At 43.2% G+C, this 18,124-nt stretch overlaps 1 protein-coding gene across 2 annotated transcripts; it reads left to right on the forward strand.

Moving 5' to 3' along the window:
- The first annotated feature begins 4,288 nt into the window (after positions 1-4,288).
- On the forward strand, positions 4,289-17,164 carry TRMT10A (tRNA methyltransferase 10A). 2 transcript variants are annotated; one of them, XM_074147707.1, is made up of 8 exons: positions 4,289-4,408; positions 5,776-6,073; positions 7,089-7,251; positions 9,293-9,364; positions 9,845-9,919; positions 10,765-10,914; positions 12,105-12,210; positions 15,800-16,239. In XM_074147707.1, exons 2-8 carry the CDS (start codon positions 5,853-5,855, stop codon positions 15,964-15,966), a joined length of 954 nt encoding a protein of 317 aa, XP_074003808.1. In that variant the 5' UTR covers positions 4,289-4,408; positions 5,776-5,852; the 3' UTR covers positions 15,967-16,239. The 2 variants fall into 2 exon arrangements, with proteins under 2 accessions (XP_074003808.1, XP_074003809.1); XM_074147708.1 differs by lacking the exon at positions 4,289-4,408 and adding an exon at positions 4,513-4,695 and having other exon boundaries at positions 15,800-17,164.
- The last annotated feature ends 960 nt before the right edge of the window (positions 17,165-18,124 follow it).

Raw genomic sequence — 18,124 nt, forward strand, 5'->3', positions numbered from 1 at the left:
TCCACACTCAGGTACTAAGTTCATTGAAGGACTTCCAGTTAATTATTAAGAACTAAGGTAACTGGTGGTTTCTACCCCATTTTATCGATCGCCTCAGCTTTCATTTTTGAATACTGAGCCCATACAGCCACATTTCTGAGCGGGGGAGCCCCTCTCCAGTCCTGGCAGAACCTGCCATTCCTCCTCTGAACGAAGGGTTTGTTGTTACCAGGGGCCCGATCCTGACCACTGTCTCCACTGTCTTGTATCATTTCTGTGAGCAACCCCGGAGGCAGATGCTTTTTAACTTTTTCCAGCAACCCTGGAAGCAGAAGTACATGGGATTTACCAGTGCCACCCCAAAAAGTGATGCTATTTTGTTATGGAGATGCAGATGCAATGTCAGTTCCTGCTGTGTTGTATCGTACCAAATAAATTTTCTTTCTTTCAGCAGCCCCAGCTCCACTGGCAGAGGTTAGAGACTGAAAGGATGAGATAAACTTGCCATTCTGTCCCACCTTGGTGAAGAGTACCTGCTTGGCTAGGTCTGGCAGCAGGGCAAACCAAGCCCTCCTTTTCACCCCTATCTTCCCCTTTTTTTACGCTCACTTCACCACCGCCCCTGATAAGCCCCCAGCTGACTAACTCATGCGCTTCCCCGTTTCCTCCCAGAGTAAATCCCAGGCCATCTTGCACTAAGCCTCATGGCCAAAGGGCTTCCTAAAGGACCCCCCTTGTCTTTCAGGTGATGGTGGGGCAGTAGGTACCCCCCCCCCCCCATGTTCCTTGGCACCCCCTAGGTGTCGCAGCCTGCAAGGGGGCAGCGTCTCTTCCCTGGCTCTGTAGGGTGGGAGGATCTGGTCCTGCTTGTACAGGCACATCCATGAGCCATCACCACGCTCCTTTGCTCCACTTCCAGAGGTTCCTTTAACAAGACTGTGAGCTACAAACACCCCAACTGAACCAGTGCTGCCCCAGGCATGTTTAGCTGCTCCCAATGGGACATTTTTGCCACCAGCTCCTCTGTATTATTACGCGATTATGAGAACAGCCTTCACCTTGGGTGGTACAAATGCCGAGAAGAGAAGCTGAGCACCATGGATCTCAAACATCGCCCAGCAGTGGGAAACCACAGGTCCACTCCAATTCCCCTCACTCATGCTCATCTCTCTGCAGCTTGTGGAAGTCCCCCTGGAGCTCTTTGTGTGCTGTGTGTGCATGCACATGGGATGGAGGAGATGATTAGCAGGAAACCCTGGGGACCACTACTGCCGCTCCCCAGTTTGTTATTTACACTGCTTCACCAGTGCAGGCTGTGATACGCTCCTGAATTCAAGGGCCTGAGGCAGAGGACTCCAACTGATCCTTTTGCTGTGTTTTGTACACGAAGAGCTTACCAGGCTTTCTGTGCTTTTTTTGATAAAAACGATATTGTCTGTGTGCAAAACCAACTCTGGCTAGAAAGAGACCAGAGGTATGGATCCTAATTTGGAAACGCAACGTTCACACTTCACTCACAGGGAGGAGTTGATGCTTGTCTGAAATCTGGAGAAGAGCAACTGTCCTCCCCTTATGCTCTTGGGACAGAAGAAATTTATTTCTTCCTTGAGATGAAGTTATTGTAAAAAAGACACTCCCTTAAGACACTAGAGTATCAGAGGCCAGATCACCTGCTGAGTTAAATCAGCGCAGTAGTTCTTTGGACACCAGTGTAGTACTGCCAATTATAGAGCTAAGGATGTAGCCATAACGTAGAGAAACAGCGTACATATATTTCCACGTGCATATACATATATTCCCCTCTATTTGTGTCTATAATGTATACTCGGTATATTCTTCAAACGCCTTAAAAACAGGAGGCCTAAGCCTCTCCTCAGTTATGGCCAGAGTAAACCAGCAGTGATTTCCTTGAAGTCAAATTACACCAACGAAAGAACTGTTGCGCCCACCAAAGTCCATTACACGCAGAGGTTGCAGGATCAGCCCCTAATGTATGCTTCACGCCATGCTGGCATATGTACTGGGGTCAAAGTATTACTGTTGCTGCACATTTTCCAGAGTTCAAACTGTAAGTCTCATATCTTTATATGACCTAATAAAACTAATGAGATTTCCTCACAGCTTCTGAGGTCACTGAAATGGTTTTGTCTTCACAAGTGACAGTGTGAAGATTTTGGTTTTCAACTCACTTGAAGTACCCAAGTCCATCTTTGCCCTTCAGCTGGTACCTGCGTGCCCCAGCTCCTGCTGTTCCGGTGAATAAGACACCCCATCCACCCCCAGTTTCTGCTGCAGGGGGAGGGAGATGCACTGCCAAGCCACTGGCTACAGGTGAGTTGCGCATGTCACTTGCATCCTAAGCCTTGCCCCAAGAGTGCTGCAATCAGACCTGGCCCACAGAGTGTCTGTGTCCACACCTGAGCTTCCACTGAGTATATCTTTTCCTCTGTCCATACGTGGTCTCTTGACCTGCGGTGGTGTCTGTACAGAATGTTTCGATATGCAGTATTCAACTACGAGGTGCTGAGTTTGCTCTGTTGCTGGGGGCAACTCACCATTTGAATGAGCATCTTGAAAAGTCATGTTATGGCTCTACCAAAATAATGAAATTCAGTTAGACAGCTCTTTCTCAATATTTGCAACTGCTCAGGTCTTCATTTTGCTTTGTCACCAGTTGGCTCTTGGCAGACTTCAGAAAACATTGCATTACGCTGTATCGGTGTTTGAGGACGTGGGGATCTGGGTTAGCAGTACTGACGCTTTGGAAAGTGCAATATGAGAAAAACAGATTAATAAATCAGAATGCGTAAGCAGTTTCTTCATTCTAAGAAAAAGCACATCTGAATGTTATGTGAATTTGTTAGATGCCTTTTTGCTTTTTTAAAAAAGCAAGCAGGCAAATGGGCTTCTATCAGTAACTGATCTGCAAACTTTTAGCCACCAAAGGAAAATGAAGGATTCCTCACAGGGACAGTGGCACATTTGGACTTTCGTGATGCTGGTGTGTAAAGCTAGATATTAATAGTAACACAAGTGAGGTTTTAAATAGCTGCTAGCAAAAGCAAATGCAAATCTAGCTATTTTTAAAGTAATGCAGGGAATAGGAATCACAAATGAAATAAAATATTACAGCAAATATTAAATACCAACAGCAGTTAAAGGTCAGTGTCTTACTATAGTGACAGCATACAGTTTTGTGACTTTAACATAGCCATAGTAAACCTGAAACCAGCACTAAAACTCTAAGAGTGCGTATATCTGGAACCAATGAAACTTGAGATAAATATTGATGCAGATGAAAAGGGTATTATGGTAGCACGCACTCTTATGTTTGCTAACTTTGAGTGCCTCATTAACCAGGGGCGAACAGATACCTACATATTTAGGCTGCCCAAAATATATTTTTCTCATATAATCTAATCCCCGTCTCCAGAACTGACTCCTGTACCAGGGCAGCATTTTTTTCCTGAAGTTATCTGAAGGCAAAAGAATGCTGCCCTTCGTTGAGTATTGACACCGGAGTTTAAAAAGCTAATTGGCGGTGGCCTTTAAAATTATGAAGCGTGAAAGCGCGCACCCCTTTTTAAGGGGCAGAGGGAACACGCCATTGCTGGGGGACCTTTGGAGCGAGAAATCTGCTCTGAGGAATGCCGCCACTTAAAAATACTTCGCTGGCCCCTGTGTGAACTCAGTGGTGTCATCAAAACCATCGGATAAAAATAAGGTTTTCCTACTTTTCGCTCCTCTTAATCCCACGGAGCCACCACAGCCGTAAGGGAGGAGGTGCACAGCTCTCCTCGTAACTCGCCGCGGGGGCCCATTTCCAAGCAAGGTGCTCACCTGCGTACCTGCCTGCGACCTCGGGCCCTGCAGGCCCCCGAAGCCTGGCCAGGCACCCACCTCCAGCCGCTCGGCCGCCATGGCAAGGCCGGCAGCAGCAGCCACCGGCTGCCGTCCGCGGCCTGTCAGCGTCTGTCATAACCAACGACGTAAAAACGAGAAACCCGCTCGAACCATGACTGATGTTCAAAGTGCATTCGTTACGGTTGTACTTTTTGACTGGAAGAAGCTGGAAGGGGAAACCAGAGCTAACGCAGAGCACAGCAGTCGGTGTAGACCCCCGCTGCCCAGCGCGGGCGGGCCGCAAAGCCGCTCCCCGCCGCCCCACGCAACCGACAGGGCCGCTACCCCCCGCTCCCTGGGCGCGGGAGGCCTAGGGAGGCGCAGCGCCCTGTTTGCGCGTGGCGTCCCCCTCCCTCCCTCAGCGCCGGGGCGGTGGCCGTTAGCGCCGCGTGACCGCCGCCCCGTTGCTCGCCGGGATTTGAAGTCTTGCGTGCTGGGAAGGGGGGTGGTGTTGGTGTTGCTCCTTCTCCTCCTCCTCCTCCCGCCCCCTCCCCACCCCCGACCCGGCGCGTGGGGCGCCTCGCGGGTACGTTGCAGCCGCCCCCCCCCCCAACCTCCCTCACCCCCTCTTGTGTCCGTTACCCCTTGGTGTACCGGGGCGGGGGGGGGGGGGGGGGTCGGGCTCGGCTTTCCTCAGAGGGAAGAAGAGGGGAAAATGGCCGCCTCCCAACGGCCTGGGGAGCCTCACACTCCCCCCCCACACTCCCCACGCTCGGCCGCCGCTGCTGCCTGTGTGTGGGGAGGTGTCACGGCTTCCCCCCGGGCCCTTGTGGGCAGGGGGGGTGGGCCGGTCCTGTCCTGTCGAGTTACGAGGTACTTCGGCGCGCGAGCAGGAATAACGCGTGTGTGTTTCTATATATACGATGCGTGTATACATAGATACGTGTGTGTATATATAGATGTATGCGTGTAGATGTGTACGTGCCTATATATATATATATATTGGCGGCAGGGGCGCCTGTGCCACGCGGGGCCGGGCCCTTGGGCACCCGCTCCCCGGGCCTTGTACCTTACGGCCCCCAGACAGGGAAATCGGGGTGTGTTAGCGAAAGCGCTGCCGGTTTTCTGCTGTTTCGTGTGTTTGCCGGCTCTTCCCTTCCTGAAGAAGCCAGGGGACTGTGGTGGGGTTTTTTTCTGCACGTTGGCTCTGTAGATGCAGTGTTCTCCGGTGAACTAAGTTATCTTTGGAAAACGGTGCGGCTGTTGGGCACAGGGGAGCTACTAGTATGAAGAAATAATACTTGCCATTGAAAAGGAAAAGGGTATAATTGTAATTGATTTGAACGCAGGACATTTTGCTGAGTTTCAGTTCAGTCTGTTCATTCCCTTACTTGCCATGTTTTGTCCACTGACAGTGGCCAGTGTCGGTGGTTGGCCAGTGTCTTTGGTTCTCAGAAGTAAAAATTAATTTTGAAGGACTGCAGGTTGTTCACACTTTTTTTTTTCCCCAAAATGGCTTTAGTCTCCGTAAAATTATATTTCTCTGCATGCTGCCGGCATTATATTACAGGATACCTCTTTAGTTTTTTGTGTTTGTGTATTTGCGAATAGTTTGTGTACACATAACAGTACTGCTAATGTTCTTTCTTTTACATTTAACCCAGTATGATGCCCTACTTTTATGCAGTTGCATTTTCACAACGTTAATTGGAAACTCTTGAATAGCTGCAGACGTAGCAGGCAGGGTTTTAGACATCTGTATATAGGTTATAATGCCTCTAGTATTTTGAAAGTTACTGTTTGCAGAGATACTAACCTAGCTTTAAAGAAAACCAGACCATTTCTTATTAATTATTTTTTTCTTTATTCAGGTTTATGGTAGGTGTAGAGTGATATTCGTTCTACTTAAATGTCTTGTTAATAACACTCATAGTATTGTTTTGTTTCTTACAGAACTGGTGAGGGAAAAGCTTGCTTTTAATGACATATTTATCATAAGTTGAGAAGTCAGTGAACCTGGGCAAAAGCTAATGTCGTCAGAAACGCCAAGAGAAAGTCCAGAGGTGCCAACAGAAAATACCATGTCCCCTGAAGTTCCTGATGTGGAAGGAGAGGTGAAGTCAAGTGACAGTCCGGTAGAGAGATGGGAGGCAGGCTCAGACAAGGAAGAATGCCTTGAGCCTATGTCCAAGAGGCAAAGGAAAAAACTATTGAAGCAGAAACAGTGGGAAGAACAGAAAGATCTACGGAGGTATGGTTTGCAAAATGACTTTTCTAGGATAGTGTGTAGTAGTTAGTGCTAATAATAACAATGTGTCAGCAGAATTTGCATGTAGATTGCTTTAGCAAATCAAGGCAGTTGAACCAGTTTTCTCCCATGCCAGGTTTAAAGCAGTAGTCACAGGCTACTCCATGAGCATATGAAGAAGCTATAAAGGTAAGCATCCTCTCTTCATACTAGAAGTGTTCTTCAACTGGAAGAGGATATCAGGAGGGATTCAAACTTGCATGGTTTTGACTTGTCAGAAGGGAGAAATAACGTGTGGCCTCGTTCCTTTCTGAATGGGCTGCGCCCTCTTTCCCTGGTGCTGTCAGACTTGGTGAATCCTACAAAGACAGTGAATAAAAAAATTTTCTTTTGACGTATGAAACGCTGGGCTATAAGTTATGTTAATTTACAGTCTGTTAAAATAGCTTTGGAGGATGGGGAGCTTCTGTATTATTCTGTTGTTGAGAGAAAGCGTATCTGCAAATGGGCTGATGGTGGTTTATCCTTGTCTTGCTGAATGCAAAGTCTTCCTTCCTGAGACAGTGGCTGTTAAGGTTGCTGTCTCTGAAAATTGATCTCCCAACTGCCAGCTCCTGTTGGGGGATCAGGGAAAGAAACAATTGCTTCAGAAGCATTTTGAAAAACTTCAGTGAATCCAGAGGTAAATTGCCTTCCACATTCTGATTCTGATACCGCAATTTGCGCAATCTTTTTGGTCGTTTCTGTTACGAGGCATGACTCGGAGCACCCTTAAATCCATGAGAGTCCCACTATTGACTTCACTGAATTTGTGTCAGATGTCTGGTTTGTAGGTATATACAGAATTTCATGGAAATGGGGTATGTGTTTCATGCTGGTATCACCCTAGCACAAATGGCTAAGTTTTAACTAACACAGTCATGGAAACCACCTTCACAGAAGGTGCATTTATGTGCATAACGTGCACCTCAGCGGATCTGGCAGTGCTTATTGAAGAATTGTTTGTTTGCTTATTTAGGCAGAAACGAAAAGAAAAACGCCAGAAGAGAAAACTAGAACGTCAGTCAAAACTGGACTCCAATAATGAAGGGAGTGACAGAAAGCGTATGCGAAGGGAAGTTGTTCCTAGTACACTTCGCCTCATCGTGGACTGCAGCTTTGATGACTTGATGGTGCTAAAGGTAAAAGAAACTTACTCATCACAAACAAATGTTGAAAGGTCTTCAGTGACATCATTGATGCGATGTCAGAGCACAAAGACTGGAGAACAGCTTTAAGAGGACAGTTAGCATGTTTTAAGTTTGTGATGGCTCCCACACCTGCTTACATCAGCTGCTGAATTTTTTATGGTTTGATGTGTACCTTTCTGTAAGCTTCCCAAAGATTTTCTTTGCCTTCATGGATATATGGTGAGTTAGTTTGATTCCCAAAACAGGAATATAGAAACAGTTCATGTCTCGTGTTCACGATGAAATTAGATGCAGTCTGCCTCAAAATGGTTTTGCTAGAGGGGCTGCAAATGCCACATCTAGGTACTTCGTCTTTCAAAATGGACCTGAGGCTCCCAACTGTGTCCCATCTGTGACAATGAGAATTTTGAGCATTATGAGGATACTGAGCTTTTTCTCTTAGTCACGAGAGGCAGTTGGGACAGGAGGACATTGTCTCTAAATATTAGAATGGGTAAAAGAACAGGTGAGATGATCGCAGGATAGGTAAATATGAGAAAGATGAGCATGATACCCCACCACTGGTCAAGATGCTTGGTGTGGTGGTTTGAGATCAAAACAGCTTTAACTCTATGAGGAAAGTATGTTAATCTGCAGCCTCCTGTAAGACTGCAGCCTTTGGTTTCTGAGACAGACCTCTCCTCTCTGTGTCGCCCTGAGCGCTTCTGCTGCTGCCAGGGACTTCACTGCCCTGCAAGACTGCTTGAATACAAGCTTTTGCAAAGCCTATCTTGCTGCTCGTGTGTAATGCAGAGCAGGTACAGCACTGATGGAGGCTAGTACCGCTCACCACAAAATTTTGGGGAAGCTCCAGTTGGTATATTGGAACTTGGTTCCCTGAGGAGCCCTTCAACAGTGCTCCAGAAGAGACCAGAGGACCCCCTTGATAGTTTTGGAGATGCTGACTTGGCATTTCCTGCTAGACTTCATCCTTCGTAAAACGCGTTTGCTTCCTTGGTCAGGTAGAGCCCCTGTTAGGCCTGATATAAAACGTGGCACTTCTGCAGGTGTTTCGGGAGGGTCAAGCGTTGTAAGTGAAGATGGTTGTGGCCTTTAGCAATAGGCTTAATTAGACACTTCCTGTAGTGTCTGTATAAACTTGCATTGCAATATTGTAGTGATAAAGTCTAGTTTACTTGGAAGTCATCTCCTTTGGAGATACCAGAACATTCTCAAATCACTACATGACTCAAAGCAATATAATGATGTTTCATTTTAAAATGGGAATCAGTTATATTTACAAAACACTGCTTTTGGGACACTGAGAATAAAGCTATGTGATGTACCTTAGAAAAACCCTAATTGGTTAAAAAGTAAGTCTGCTTCATTTTAAGTAGTACTAGTTAACTCTTGTCCAAATTGTCAGGTTGAAATGCCACAGCCAGCCACTAAATTATTTGCATTATTCTGGGGTTCTTCAGGTTAATTATGAGTATTTAATTTTCTTAAACAGTATATTCTCAGGATTTTTCCATGGGTGAAAGACTGAGTATTGTCGCAGTGATAAATCTCCTTCATTCCTCAGATTAATTTTGAGTATATTATTGCATATAATTAAATTCTAGTGATTTTTGTTTGTTTCCTAGAATAATGCAAATCAGTCATAGAATCATTTAGGTTGGAAAAGACTTTCATGATCATCAAGTCCAACCATTAACCCAGCACTGCCAAGTCCACCACTAAACCATGTCCCTAAGCACCACATCTTTGTGTCTTTTAAATACCCCCAGGGATGGTGACTCAACCACTTCCCTGGGCAGCCTGTTCCAATGCTTGACAACCCCTGCAGGGAAGAAACTGCCCCCTTGTCAGCATAATCCCTTCACAACGGCTGTTTTTTCACTCAGGTTCTGATGTCCACGCTCTCTCAGTCATCACTTTTGCCAGTTAAAAGCTTCCTTTCTCTTTCTTTAGCTTCTGACTGGCTCATGGTAAAGCATTTTGTGGTGGTCTGTCTGAAGGACTATGTAAAACCAAATTGTGTTGTATACAGGATGTTAAGAAGCTGCACAAGCAAATTCAGAGATGTTACGCAGAAAACCGCAAAGCATTCCATCCTGTGCAGGTACGTTAAAGCAAACTCCGCACTGACTGTATTGCCATGTACAAAGCATATGAGAAAGGTGGCTGCGGCCCAGGTGGTGAGAACCGTAGTAGAAAAAAATATTTAAGCTGCCTCTTTTTAATAAAAAATTACTTCTATTGTAATCAATTCACTTTAACCCACATGTTATAAAAATCCCTGTATATATGAAAAAGTATGTGCATGCAGATGAAGAGTGCCAGATACTGGTGTGCCGCTAAAATACTGTTAATCCTCAGTTTTGTCTGTGACAGATATGCACTTACAGTCATTTTTTTTTTTATATTTGTCTTTTAAATGTATCACTACCTGTATGAATATGGTCTTAATACCACTTTCAGCTGAAAAGTAATTAAGAGTTTCAGCTTATAATTGAGGCTAGAAAAAGTCTTGTACTGAGAGGAAACAGATTGGTGTATTAACATTTCAGTATTTTGTACCTCTTGTTTGTTCTTTTCAAAGTTTTACTTGACCAGCCATGGGGGACAGTTGAAGAACAACATGAATGAAAACGACAAAGGATGGGTAAACTGGAAGGTGAATAATTGAATATTTCTATAAAAAGAGACAAAGAGGTCATGGTTATAGTTGCTAACTAGGTTGTTAGTCGTGAAGGACCTGTGCTTGTTGCATGTGGGTTTTTCTAAGAGATCAGAGCAATAGCATATTAGAAATAATGTGGCTCTTTGTGGTTTTAATTAATTAAACTTAAATAAGCCAAAGTCTTCTTGACTTGAAACTAGCTTAGTTTTTTCCTTGAGAAACTCCACATGTGTTCCCCTGTTTTTTTTGAACAGACTTCATTCTCTGATAAGCTGAGCAAAACTACTTGATATAGACAGTTTTGACAGTCATCTGTCTTGAGAGTGCTTTTTTTTTTTCTTGGGGAAAAATAAGACTGAAGTCATGATGCGATTCTCGTGTGCACCTTCGCTTCCTTTATGTTGCCTCTCAACACTGAAGTGCAAAAGCACTTCATAAACCTCTTGCAAAAGCACAGCATAAACCTCTCATCGATCAAGTAATGTTAACTAAGCATTTCCTTCTGGTTTCACGTTTTTAGAAAGGTAGACTTGAAAATTATTTTGATGCCTATGAGAAATACGGTAACATTTGAAGGGAATCACAACAGCTTAGGGATTTGTAAAGTTCTTTGGGGGTTTCAGAAAATTTCCTGATGATTTCTACAAGTCAGTGCTGTAGGGACTGTGGATTCTTTATACAGAAATCAATCTGCACTGTGCTACATGAATGAGGATGTGGAATGCCTGCATGCTATGTGATTTATTTTTGCTGGTTCTGTCTTGGGTCTGTAAAGCTTGCCCAGCAATTCATCAGTTGAATCTAACTTCTTTTAACTACCTTTTTTTTTTTTTTTTGAGGATATCCAAATTAGAACAGAACACTATAGTGAGTTAATAAAGAAAGAAGACCTAGTATATCTTACCTCGGATTCCCCGGACGTTCTCAGTGAGCTTGATGAGAAGAAAGCCTATGTGATTGGTGGACTGGTGGATCACAATCACCACAAGGTAAACTGTGAGTCCATTTCTTTACAGCTCTTTTTTTTTTTTTTTGGCACATTATTTGACTTTAATGCTGTTCATGTGTAAACTAACAAAAATAAATAACAAGAGAACTTCTTCAAAAAAGACTGACTTCAAAAAATTTTTGAAGAAATGGGAAAAAAACCAAACTTGTGGTGGTAGCAGTGGCTTTTATTCCAGAATGCAGACACGCTGAGCTTTTTGGGATTTTATCTTTTCATTTTAAATATAGGAATGGAATGAATAACACTGCTCAGCTTACTGAGGGACGTATTTTCAGACAGAAGGGCTTGGTTTCTGTTCATGCACTCTGTGTGTGTGTGTGCGCTTGTATGTGCACGTGCCCAAATATAGATGAAGAACAGCACTTGAGTCTTGGATGTCCTTTTTTAATACGTTTGCTTGTCAGGAGAACTTGGCTAAGTAACACACATGTCTCAGGGATCTGTTTCCATACCTGTATGTGGGATCGTGCTGTGTGGACTTGGAATGTCATAGGGGATTCAGTTGGGAAATGAAAGCACTGTTACTGCTTTTCTTCAAAGACACTTCTGTGTAATTTCTGGTGACATGTTTAATATTTCAATGTGATGCTAAAAAAAGAGAAGGATCTTAAGCCTTACCAAATGATACTTGAGCAGTTAGTCCACAGTTACAGACCAGGGGGGAGCTAAAGTGGATCCTTTATATAGTGATTATGGTATAAAGTGTTTACACAGTTTTAAAGGTTTTGGGGGGTTCTTTTTGCCTGTCTTGGGCACAAGATTTGCCAGATTTAAAAAATCAAACAAAATTTCTCTATCCTTTACTCTTCCTCTCAAAAAATACCTGGTTACTGCAATCTGAGTGACTTTGCAGTTAAGCATAAACTCGCCTTTAAAACGGTCTATGGCCAACATGTTCTAGAGCTGCAGCTGCATGAACAAGTTTTATTTATGATCCTTTTGACCATACATCACAGTGTGACATACAATCAAAGTAGTAAGTTTTCCAAAGGTAGGCCTTGAAGCAGGTACTGTCTAACTAGGCTAAGTTTCTTTTTGTAAATACCTTCTGAAGTGAGATCATGGCAGCCCTGGCAAAACTCTTGTTGGGAAATGATACTTGTAGTAATCTGTACGGGCTGATCTGAAATGGCGATTCTCAGTCCAGTTCTTTTGGTGTCTTTCCCACAGGGAATTACTTACAAAAAAGCTGTAGAGCAGGGAATTGGTCATGCACAGCTCCCACTTGGAAACTTTGTCAAGATGAACAGTCGGAAGGTGTTAGCTGTCAATCACGGTAAGTTTTAAATCATAAAATAATGACATTATTATAGAATGTCCCTGCAATACTCAGAATTTGAACGCTCAAAATTTGCACTGTAGAGCAGGTGCCTAAATCTTATTTTATTATATTGATATTTCTTGAATCTAGTTGCCTTTGGGATACAGTAATTGCCCTGACCTTTAAATATTTTAGATATGGTTAAATGTAAAGGATGGTGTCTTAGCCACTTAGAAATGCACCTCCTAGTCTGTTGACTTGTCGCATGAGTAATTTTGCCATTCTTACAATCCTGGTCTTGTTTCCAGGCTTAATATATAAGTGAGTAAAACATTGGAAACTATCCCATGTAATTTATCTCAGGGAAGGATAAATGTATGTGATGTTTTCACCTCTTTGTACAGCTTTGTTCAGCAGTAACTGCTTGGGTACCAGTAGGCTGGCCTCATTTGGTATCAGCAGTATTCCGTCTGCTGAGCTTTTATAACTGTCTTATTATGTGGTTTCCTGGTATAGGAAGTATACAATTACTTAACCAAGTCTTGAATCCCACTCCTTTTAAACTTTCAGTTTTATTATTAAATTATCGTTCATTGTCATTAAACAAAAATACATGCAAAATGGAGCCTGCTCAGACCTTTATGGAAATTTTATCTTAACCTTGCTTTATTTCAAGTTTATTTTATTATGTAACACATTTGTTGATGATAACTTTATTTTCTGAAAATGCCATTGATTGATGAGGTATGTATTTGCATGATAATCAAGATTATTTAAATGTGGAGGAGAATATAGGATATCACCGGAATGAAAAATTATCAAATTCCATGTATATGTAAGATTTTACATGTTTTAACTTTACATGTTGCCTTATATGTACAAGAATAGGACTTTATGTGTTACTCAGCAATAGTTATGATAGCTGTAGCTTTCTACTGGAGTTTTTCTGCAATAATCTTATACTGACCTCTAGTGTCAACATTTTTGGAGGCTGTCTTTTACAGGTTTGAGCACTGGGTATAAATTGGGTCACTTACTTTCATTGAGGCTTTCCTTTATCTGCTTTATGGTCTTGGGCATGTTTCTTGAGCCAGACTTTTAGGCACCTGATTTCACGGCAATTTAGTTCGTGAGATTTCATTTTGCATGAAGTTGTCTTCCCTTGCCCTTCAAAAATATTTTCAAATTGCAGCTGAAGGGCTATTAACACGCAGACCTTGTTTAAGATAAAGATTATACTATAGCAGTATTTTGCTTAAGGCTTTTGGGCAGGAAAATAACCACAACGCCGCCACCACCAAAAGTAGAGGTACCTTTAAAGTTGTAATTAAGGCTCTGGTGTATACTGTAACCCTAATAGTTTACAACCTAAATCCAAAAAGACAGCTTTCAAGGGAGGTTCTACTTGGCGTAAGGTGGACAGAATCAAGCTGCCTCTCAAATCTCATTTTGTGAGGTGAGAAGGAGATTTGTACTGAGGTTTGTGCATGTTGCTGTGAGAATATCCACCTTACTGTTTTGTGTAACTGTGTAATTGCTCACCTTTTCTGTTTTGATGTGGTTATTCTGGCCTCTGAGTTCCCCCTCTGAGTGCAGAAGTTGAAGCTGGCAAAGTACAGTACAGGGCTCACCAGATGAGACTGTGGGACCTGCCTGGTCGCTGTGGGACTACTTTTGATAAGCGGGAATTTGGAAAGTCCTGTAGAAGAAGAAACTTTCTGAACTGCCTTGTCAGGCTTTGAAGCGTTTTAATTAAATGGGCCCTCTGGTGGTGGGAGATTGGTGCTGTCGTTACAGCGGAATTTGCTTGTTGCTTTTTAATTATTAATTTATAATCTTTCTCTATTGGGATCAAGTCTCCATATTTCCACAGGCATTTCAGTGCCTGCATTGCCGTGTCAAAATCGCATGTGGAACACGTGTATGTGTGAAGTATTTGATGCTAGAAAACTGACAAGGTGTAAGATGAGACACGGTTTTTAACTTGATCTGGAATTTTAAAACTTGGAAGATTTGAGATCCATGTAAAATACTGTATGCAAAACACAAGTTTTTTGCACAAGTTTTTGTAAAATACTGTATGCAAAACATACTGCAAGTGTAGCTGAGAGAGTTTGTTTCCATCTGGTCAGGTTTGTATCCCAAGGCTTGTACTTTGTAGTGTGTGTTATAGGACCATAGTACTCCATTTCAATTTGCAGTGATGTCTCTACCAGGTCTTCCCACTGCTTTATTCTGTCCTTGGATAATATTTTTCTTGCTATTGCAGCCTATCCTAGAAGCCTCTGTTCTCCTGTGGAAGCCGCTCTCTTTCTATCAGTTCTGTTTTTACCATGCAGATAAAGGAAGTTTCAAAGCAAAGGAAAAGAAATGTGTTCCTTATACTTTTCTTGTTCTAAAGCCACCATTTTTGCCACAGATGCTTTATGCAGTAACTTACAGTGATATTAATATAGTCCTTTGAGAGCTTATACCTTCACAGTATGTTTCAGGTGAATAATCTGCTTAGTAAAATGGCCAGGCTCTTCAATATCAATGTCACAGAGAGCAGCTGGCTGTCCAGTAAACCTGGATCCAGGAAACCTCTAGTAAATGTGACACTTCTCTGTAACTTGACTCTCGATGAGTATGAGATCCATGCTGCTCCTCCATTTCTGAATGCCTGCCTAGCTCTCTGTAAGTTTTTTTTCCCCTCCCCAGCTCCTTTGATCCTTTCTCATATGCTGTCGCTTGGCATCGAGAATGCTTGTACTGGGTGCGTTCTTTGAAGTCAGCATTCTCCAGTGTTGTTAGCACTATTCCTGTAGCCCCAAGCTTGAAGAGCCACCCCTCTGTCCCAGATTTGTCATCCGAATCTGGCTTCCTCACCAGCCATAGAGCCTCCTGCTGCTGCCCCCGAGCCACAATCTGTGTTGAGAGGTTTTTCTGGATGGCCTGGGATTTTTCTAAATAAGAATTTGCTGATGAATTTTACATATAATGCAATTTGGAGCTCTTGTCAATCAGGCAAAGTTTTGGAAGCTGAAACAGGAGGAGTAGGAGGGTGACCATATGGTTAGCGTAATGGAAACAGCAAGAAAGGGTCACAGAATTGGAGGCTAATAAGGATTTTGGGGATGAGCTCAGCTGGAAATGAAAGAGAAAGCTAATGATAGCAGGTTTTAGGAAGATTTTGGGCTGCCCATACGTTAGGGAAGGGACAAAGTCATTGTTCGGCTGCATCCAAACTGCATCCACAGCAGTATTCCTGTCAAACATGGGAAAGCATTAGTGCCTCTATAGATGTGCCACAGGTGAGAGCGAAGTACTGGGGGGACATTTCTCTCTATCCCTGAGAGAAATTAATTCAAACTGGGGCCGCTGCAGAAAAGCACTGCTGTAGTAAACATCTTGCAACTGGAGACTCAAATTGTGGTTGGCTTTAGACTGCAGCAGTAGCAGAATTGCCTTGTCTGCTTCTGCCTGTTCTTCATCAGCTTTACTCTGAAGATGCCACAACTGAGTACGTGTAAACCTCTGTAAAGACAGATTTGGGGGGGGTGCTTCTATCAGCAGTTCACTTATCTCCCTGTAAAAGAGCTGATGTTCTTTCTTGATGTTGCAGTATTTGAGATCATCCTTGCATACCTGGAGAAGAGAGACTGGAAGGAGGCCTTTTTCAGTGTCTTGCCACAGCGGAAAGGGGCTGTTCCTTTGGGAGAAGCCAATGATTCATCCAAACATGCTCTGTCTGGCAAAGAACATGAAGATAATGACTTGGACAGCAACTAGGCTTCAGAATGACAAGATGGGAAAGATGAGACATGCAGCTCATGGGACATGCAGTTGCACTCTGAAGACTGTCTGCTGCCCTTGTGATACTGAATTGACTCAATGCTTGGTAGTTCAATAGTTGCCCTAGAGCTGTTTCTGGACATGAAGGGTAAAGATAAATGCAAGTTTTTTGCCCTGAAACTTCGATATTAATAGCTTTTTTTTAAAAAATAAATTAATGGCAAATGCAGTATTTATTTTGTTTCCCCGAGGAAGCTATTTATTTTATTTAAAAAAAAAAAAATTTATACGTGCCAAGGTGGGTGTATTACCCAAGAGCAGTGGTAATTACTATTTTAATGATGCATCTTCTCTATTTCTGCTCTGTATTTTTTTAAAAGCAGTGAATGACAAGTGGTCCTGTGGCCTCAAAACCTGTATCACTAGTGCTTATTACAAAGTGTGCATGGGCACTCAGAAAAAATCAAGAAAGACTGTGGTTTCCCTGAGCATCTCCACAGACAGTCACAAGCAACTGAACTGCCTTCATCAGCTGAGCCACATTGATTTCTATACCATGTTTACCTGGCTGGGGTCAGTAGACGAAATACAAGTGTGGGGTTAAGCCAGTGCTTTATACTTCAGGTTGAGTGGGATGGATGTCTGCCCAAATGCAGATTGTGTGTCTGGGTTGGTACATGGTACATGTTGATTTAAGGTGACACAGTCACTTTTGATTACTTCTTGAGCCTCTTAGCAAAATTTATCACATGGTCTCAGAACAAGACCAGGAGACAGGAACTCTTCTTACAAGTCCCTCAGTTTCAGTATACTTGTTTTAGCACAGGATTCTGTATGTATTGTATTGTCTGTCAAATATTTTCCTTTTTAGAAAAAAAAAAGCACAGTCTGTCTTGGCTGGAGGTTCCAATTTAATTTCTTTCTAAGTGACTTAAGTGCTTTTGCCAAGTACTGAAATGGACACCTTGGAAGTGTGGCTTCCCTTCAGCCCTGTGAGGCTTCCCCATCCCTTTCTTCTACAGGGACTAACCAGGTAGCTACAGGTTCTGAACAAGTGCAGCTTTCACAGAGATCATCTGAAGAGTGTAGGAAGACGGCATCGTAACTGTTCATCTCTGCTGAGCCGGAATGAGGTTTAAAATGCAGTGTGTCTTGCATCTTTACCAGTGAAAATAAAGAAACACACCCACCCATATGCATGCAGATGTTTTTAAATCAAGTTGTTGCAAATCTGAAGCTTACCTGTCTGTGGAGAAAGAGACAGAAGAAAAAGATGGTCAGGTATGTTGCTCTAGGAAGGCTCCAAGTGCTACCTCCACAAGGTCACATGAGGTTGGTGAGTAGCTGTTGCCTGTTGCTTGTCTCAATCATCTGTCCTCAGTGGTGCCTTAGCAAGCATCCTGAGTGGTCTTGTTCTTTCCTTTTTTTCTTTTTTTTTTTAACCCCTGAGTGTCCCTGGCTGCCTCTGTAAAGAAGGTCATGGACTTCCCAAGTAGTACCTCCTACCTCTGCAGCGACGGGCTGTTTGAAAACAGTCAAGTGATCAGAAATCTGTATCATGGGATTTGTGAGAAATCGTGAGAGTCTGTGTGTGGCTTTCAAGTTCATGTAATTGTAGTGAGGGGCCTGTAGGCGTCCTACCTCTGGTATTCGGCTTTTCAGTATTTTTAATCTCTTCTTGATGCACTTCACGCCTCTGAGACATAATGAAGTTTTTCAGGCTCAGCTAATGCAGTGTGAGACAGCTGATAAGAAACACTCAGGAGAGAGACCTATATGGAATGAAGGCAACCTGAGTACGGCCTAAAAGGTTTGGCCATTCAGTATCTGGCCCATTCAAGAAGTCATTGCCACAGCTCAGTCAGTGGTCACTCAACCCTGCTGTTCCATTTCCAGTTTGGATTCCAGATGACTTTGCAGGGTTTACACTTAAGACACAACAGAAGTTTCAAAGCGCTGCCAGCTCCTCTCCCGCTTGCAGCTCTGCTCCCATTTACTGTGGCTCCTACTCTTGCATAGCAGTATAGAAATTTCGTGTCTGGGAAACTGATACCCCTTTAAGTTTATTTTGTAGAAACGAGTTTCTGCATCTGTGATCTGAGTTGGCAAGTGGGCCTGAGTAGTGACTTCTCTGGGTGACCAGCCTTCTGCTGGT

This window comes from Numenius arquata, chromosome 5 (assembly GCF_964106895.1).
Source record: "Numenius arquata chromosome 5, bNumArq3.hap1.1, whole genome shotgun sequence".
Lineage (NCBI taxonomy): Eukaryota > Metazoa > Chordata > Aves > Charadriiformes > Scolopacidae > Numenius > Numenius arquata.